The sequence below is a fragment of the Halictus rubicundus genome, chromosome 12 (assembly GCF_050948215.1).
Source record: "Halictus rubicundus isolate RS-2024b chromosome 12, iyHalRubi1_principal, whole genome shotgun sequence".
Taxonomy (NCBI): Eukaryota; Metazoa; Arthropoda; class Insecta; order Hymenoptera; family Halictidae; genus Halictus; species Halictus rubicundus.
The window spans coordinates 5,027,309-5,033,748 of record NC_135160.1 but is presented as its reverse complement, the minus strand read 5'-3'; the positions used below and the strand labels follow the sequence as shown (position 1 = coordinate 5,033,748).

The following is a 6,440-nucleotide window of genomic DNA, read 5'->3' as shown; positions in this document are numbered from 1 at the left end:
ACAACTTGCCATCTAGCTTATGACACATGTTAATCGCATCCTATGATCATTATCAAAATCATTGAATTAATTACAATTTTAAGGATAATTTATCAGTTTTTAATCATAGCTGCCATTTAATCCTTAATCATAATCACGTATCTTCAACGCAATGTATAGTTCTCGTAACAAATTTCTAAATTTCACTGCATATTGTCACAGAAGAATATTTTTCATGATTTATCTTTCTTTGCTAGAGTTAATGAAATGTCACGTTTATTTCCTTTGTATGGCTACTTATTACAAAATCGATACTAAACAAAGAAAAACATTTCATGTGTGTGTGTGTGTCGATATCAGTCTGAAATGCTTTTCGCTCGTAGTATGTCTTTCATCTATGGAAGAGTAATGACAGCGAGTCAATCGTTTATGGTAAGAAAAGTAGCGGTTCTAAATCGAGTAGAACTGGGGTATGATGATGTTTTGCAATACTGTATGTATGGTACTATATGCTACAGATGAATTAATATTATCGTTGAATGTCGAACCAGTTGCGTACAAGAAACGTACGCAATGTTATTAAAGCCAAATTGCTTTTTTCACGATTTTAAAAAAATAATGAAAATAGCTGATAAGTATCTATTCCAAGAAAAGATAAATTACACGTTGCCTAACGATTATTCAGCATGATATTTGTCCTAACATTGTCGAAGCTGTGCACTAAGTGTACAGATGTCGTATGTATGTATCACTAATTCGTAGTTAATATAAGTTTTTTTTTTATGTACAGCAATATATTATAATAAGAAGTCCCTTATAAATACTTAGAAATGCACGCGCAGTCGCATTCTGCATAAACATCCGTGTTTTTTTCTTTACTATTCAGTACAACAATATTATCAGACTCGGATATCTTTAGTATATGAAATTCATTTAAAAATTGATATGATAGGCCTGATTGTGAATAGTTTATAAATCTACATTGACTTCTTATACCTTATTCATTTTTCTTCTATTCGATGTTTCGCATTAGAAATATTAAACAAAAAGCATTTTCTTTATTAATGTATATTGAAAAGCTTCGAACAGGCAATTACGATTGCAATTTCCAATGTTCATCATACTACAATTTAGTATTCAAAATATCGTTTCTTTTCACCTTTAATAATTACTCGGTTATCTCTGGCAGTTTTCGTTACCATGTCATTCCTTGTTCAGTTAATAATATTTACCCTATCATTTTTTTTTCGAATACCTTTAACAGATGGCTTAGAACAATGTGTTCCTCTTTCTCTCTCTTTCTCTCTCTTACAGTTAAAAAAATGCAATAATTGCATCATACTTCGAGATCCGTGCAACAATTCTGATTCAGATTCACTTAATAAAAGTAAAAAATATTCATTATACACAGTATGATCTTAACTAGCATTATAAATAATATGTATCTCAATATATCACAACATGGTGGTGCCAAAAGCATTTAAAATTACTATCCGAAGTGTTTAGCGTGTGTGAAACACTCGTGAACACGTGTTTCAACGTAAGTCTTTAACTCTGTGTGTATGTGTGTTCGTTCCAGTGCCGAAAAGTTATTAAAATTCTACCGATCTAATCTTTTTATCCTACGGGAACGATAAAAAATTTCAACAACCAGTCTCTCCTTTTTTATCTTCGTGTATATCGATTTCGAAATTTCTTTTTTCTAGAGCAACAATTTTGTTCAACTTCGAATCACCGTAACCGATCTCGCGTTCGGCACAACTCGATCCCTAACTTAGTCCCTCTCGCGTAACGATTTCGAGCATTGTTGTTACGCTAAACCGGCACCCTATCTACTTAATAAAAGCTTTATGTCCTCAATATTAAAAATCATTTATACGAACGACGAGAAACCAGGCAACGGCGCCCTCGACCTCGCCATATTATTCATAATAATTTGACCGCCGTTCAAGCTGACAACGGCACTGCCTTCCGGCTCGGAGTCAGTGTACGACGAATAATTCCTAACTGGTTTCTGTCGTTTCCACGACTGTCTTAAAGAATCATTCACGTTAGCGTAATGATTCACAAAGGAATGTGGGTCCGACTGGACGCTTTCATTCTCACTCTCAGATCCCTGTAACAGAAAAACCTGACAATGAAACGTGTCTGCTATGATCTTTTCGAATTAGACGGGTTTCACTTGCCTGTGAATCTGTCGAACTAATTTCGGATGGTTTCTCTGTAACACTACTGTCGTCAGGGTTCTCATCGTAACCCTTCAGACTCTCCTCATCGCTGTGATAAGCGACCGACGCTGGTGAGGGTCTGGGAGGTGATTTACCTAACATTGTAGGAGGAGGTGGGTGCATGGATTTCCTTGCCAATGTACTCCTTTTGCCCAAAGTACCACAAGGATTACCCATGTTGATGGCACCACCCCCTTGTCTCGATCTATAAAGCTCTAGATCAGACTCCTGTCTATCGTCTGTGTCCATTGCCATGGACTCCTCTAATGTCTTTTGTGCTTCTTCTGAAATAATTATTCCCCATAAGATTATTATGCAAATAATGGGTATACAATTCGTATAATATTTCTAAGTACATACGTTTGTATTTGTAACTTTTACTTTTCACGCATAGCACCGCTATTACCATTATAATGATTATAATGGAGGCTGCAGCTAATGTTACCATGAACCAAGTTTGCCTGTAGAATGGTCTGTGTTGTAGATATGCATATTCAAGGTATAGCTTCGAAGGAGTTAATATCTGCAATAATAACAGAATAATTATCGTTGCATCTTAGGAGCTATTTATTAATAATAATTTATTATATATTTGTGGTATTATATTCTTTACCGTTTCCGTGGAATACGCTGGATAGCTAATGCCATAACGGTTGTACGATATCACCCTGAAGAGATATGACGTGGATGGAAGCAGATTTTGATAGGATATCGAGTACTCTGTCAACGGGCCGTTGCTGCTGCGCACTATTGTCTGCCAACGACTGTCATCTATGAACACAAACGCATATATAATACTTGTCTTATTTCAGCAAACAAATGACGCAACGCAGTCGAAAACTTCTGCAGGTTTTCTCAGGGCTGTACAACACAACAGGAAAATACAATACACTCCTTCTGTCGTAAGAGATTTTGGTTTCACCGCTACTCAATGTTTCGATTTACCTCTTCCCAGTAAGCAATTTGCTCTTGATTTGCTTTGAATTTTCCACCAACACTGGTCTACAAATTGCGAGCCTTCTGTTTCGGCATAGGCTCCCCATTTGTCGTCACGTTTTGATCGGCAAATTCATAGCAAATAGGGAGCAAATCCTGCTCCAAGCATGGTCTTGGCACCAAAATTGCCGGCTTTTGCTCGCAAAGTGCGATTACAAACATTGATCACAATTTGCTCGAAGCGGGTTTGGCTGACTGGGATTCTAATGTCGTCAAATTCAAATTTCGAAGATGAAAACTTGCGAAGTTACATATCATATGTTCTATATTACACGTTCTGTGGGGCGTTAATGAGATATTAAATGTAGGGAATTGGTAAGTTCAAAGACTGTAGAGGAATACTGTTATCTAAACAAGTCAAACTTCAGCTATCCAGTTGGTTACAATTAAACAGCAGCATTCAAAGTCAAGATTCTCGATGTATGTGTCTAAAAGTAGAATCCATGGAAAATGTCATGCTATGACATCATCATGCAGTCAATAGTACAGATACCACTAACGAAAATATAATCACATATTATTATAATACAAACAGGAAGCGATATTGTAACACTAACAAATCATATTATACTGCCGAGATCATCTAACACAATAATTGACGCTCAATATATTTACGTGCATTGACACTTACAATGCTGCCACTCTTCCATCGCTATATCATTACAAAAAAGATAGTATTAGTAGAGAAAGTGAGATGCGCTTTCGTAATTTTATAGAATTCAACTGTTCTGTTCGAATGTTCTTTTGAAGCTTCTGATTATCTTTTTTCTTTCAAATCGTTGGCAATCTAGTTTCGCAATTTCGAATTGCGGACCGCGTATTGTAGAAACGCTTTGAGTCCTCACCTTTGCGACGTGTTTCAATGTAATATCCTAAAATAGGTCCCTTTCCGGAAGCACCGTTGGTCCATTGTAATTCAACGCTGGACACTGTCTTAGTGACAGCGAGATTGGTAGGCGCCACCGGCGAACCTTCTTGTGGTCCCGTCGTCACATTTCCAGATATGGGAGGACCAAAGTCGATGGTCTGAGCGCGAACCATGAACGTGTATGTTTCCTCCTCCTCGAGAGGCTGGATCAACAGGCTAGTCTCTGTTACCTTTTGCTTAACTTGTTTACTGAAACCTAGAATAATGGAAAATGTTGTAAATAGACTGCGAATCCGCAGTCTAGTGATAAATCTTACGTAAACCGTGTACAACAATTTAAGAAACGTACGGTCATTTTGTTCTGCGGTTTCATAAGTGACAATGTAACCAACTATTTCACCGTTCCGTGACTTTGGCGCTTCCCAAGAGACACGGAGACTTGTCATCGTTATCTCTGAGAACTGAAGATCGTGCGGTGGTCCCGGTATATCCTGCAAACAACGTTTAACGTACTTTGAACGGTTCACACTAGTTCCGACAATTTTTCTATGCCCGTGGCAGAAGTTGCTTTGGCCAGATTCAATAATTATAGTGTGCAACACACCTGTTTCGTTCTGACAGTGATCGGCGGAGATCTAGGACCGTCGCCGGCAGGATTAAACGCCAACACTTGAATACGATACTCCGTGTATTTGTCCAGGAAAACTAAGCTATGTGTTAGATAGGATGCTGGTACGACCTCTATTTCCTCCTCCTGTTTGTTCTCTAACTCTTGAGGAGAATCGGTGACCAGATAGAAAATCTTATATCCTAATAGATCTCCGTTTTGCATATTGGCTTGCGGCGGTTTCCACCGTAAAAGCACTTCCGTGGAAGAGATCGGCTCGGCTTTCAAATGTTGCGGTTCTCCAGTTGGAACGGCTTCTCCAACGTATACGGTCACTGGAGGACTCGAAGGACCTTCTCCTTCAGAATTAAAAGGTAGTACAACGACTTCGTAATACCTGTCCTCGGTTAGGTCGCTTAACACGATTTTTGTAGCCTATAAATGATACAGGATTAGTTGAGCCTATAATCATTGCGTCGATTCGATTACAACGATAATGACCACCTTTATTCCTAGAATTTCTTCCTTTGGTGTATCCTGAAGAGCTGTCGGGAAATCAGAGACTGGCTGATAGATGACGCGGTAGCCACCTGTAGCGTGATCGCCGCTCCAATATAGTTCGTCTATAGCGTTCCAATGGACTTCTATACTGGACGTTGTTATTGGTACAACTTTCAGGTCACTGACACCTCGCGAGGGTGCTGAAAATTATCATTGCAATCAATGAACATTCAATTCGGAGAGACACGTTCGGAAGCGGCGAATTTTATAAGTAAATAAGTAATTTGTTAGTTATATGGTAGAAGAAGGATAGATCTAATAAGACAAAATGTAATATGTAAACGTAAAGTTATGGTATAGAGTGCAATGGAATTAAAAGCCGAGTCCTTTTCGGGGCCATTGAGGCTGAAGATATACCTGCTGGTAAAGTTTGGACCTCGACAGACTCTGTACTCCAAGTTGAAGGACCTATGTCATTGGTAGCCTGTATTCTGAACTGATAAAGCGTAAAGGGTTTCAGATTGTTCGCTGTGTAAGACGTTAACGTTGGTTCAACCCTCTCGGGGATGGTTTGGAACGGTCCCGAGTTCTCCGACTGTTGCACCGTGTAGTAACTGAAAGATTGATCATTCTTCATGCAAATTTTATACTTGAAGTGACTAATCGTATATCCGAAATAAGAATAATCACCGCAACGGTGCGAATCCATCGCGCCCAGGCGTCCAAGAAAATGTAATCTGTCTGCTTTGTACTTGAGACCTGCTGACTTGAGGCATCGACGGCGCCTGGGGTCGTTCCCTGTTGTTTGTAGTGAAAACAAGAGCGTACGCTGTTTTACCCCAGCCCAGCCTTGTCTGCGCTGTTACAGAAAACATGTAATACTTTTCTGGCTCCAGACTAGTGGCTCTGAAAAATACGTAAAAATAGCAGACTTAATAAATCTTTACCCCAATTTGGAAATGCAGAGTATTGCACGATTCCTTGTTATATTTCAACAGAAAGTCGGGCACGAACTTCCGCACCGACCTAATAGAAGTGACAATACCTGAACGTTCGATCCGACGCAGGAAATTCTTTGGAAAATTGATGGTCCTGGCTACTATTTAAATGGAACATAACTTTGTACGCTAAGATCTCTCCGTTTGGGTCTTCCGGCGTGTCCCAAATGATGCGAGCAGTGGTGAAGCTTACGTCAGGGAATGATACATTTGATGGAGGTCCCGGAGCTGAAATAATTGAAATATACTGTCTGCTCTTTCGT

The 6,440-nt window shown here is 39.1% G+C and overlaps 1 protein-coding gene across 5 annotated transcripts in view; it reads right to left on the bottom strand.

The window, feature by feature from the left end:
• Positions 1-1,499: 1,499 nt before the first annotated feature.
• Sdk (sidekick cell adhesion molecule) overlaps positions 1,500-6,440 on the bottom strand; it is a 54,030-nt gene continuing 49,089 nt past the window's right edge. For 3 of the 5 annotated variants that reach the window (XM_076797590.1, XM_076797591.1, XM_076797594.1), the window contains 12 exons: positions 6,225-6,405; positions 5,870-6,085; positions 5,597-5,793; positions 5,183-5,379; positions 4,676-5,113; positions 4,421-4,562; positions 4,049-4,327; positions 3,835-3,855; positions 2,821-2,978; positions 2,568-2,730; positions 2,166-2,491; positions 1,500-2,095 (listed from right to left, as the gene is read on the bottom strand). In XM_076797590.1, coding sequence (XP_076653705.1) covers positions 1,853-2,095; positions 2,166-2,491; positions 2,568-2,730; positions 2,821-2,978; positions 3,835-3,855; positions 4,049-4,327; positions 4,421-4,562; positions 4,676-5,113; positions 5,183-5,379; positions 5,597-5,793; positions 5,870-6,085; positions 6,225-6,405 — 2,561 coding nt within the window. In that variant the 3' untranslated portion in view covers positions 1,500-1,852. The remainder of the gene's footprint in view (positions 2,096-2,165; positions 2,492-2,567; positions 2,731-2,820; positions 2,979-3,834; positions 3,856-4,048; positions 4,328-4,420; positions 4,563-4,675; positions 5,114-5,182; positions 5,380-5,596; positions 5,794-5,869; positions 6,086-6,224; positions 6,406-6,440) is intronic. The other 2 variants (XM_076797593.1, XM_076797595.1) reach the window with 1 other exon arrangement.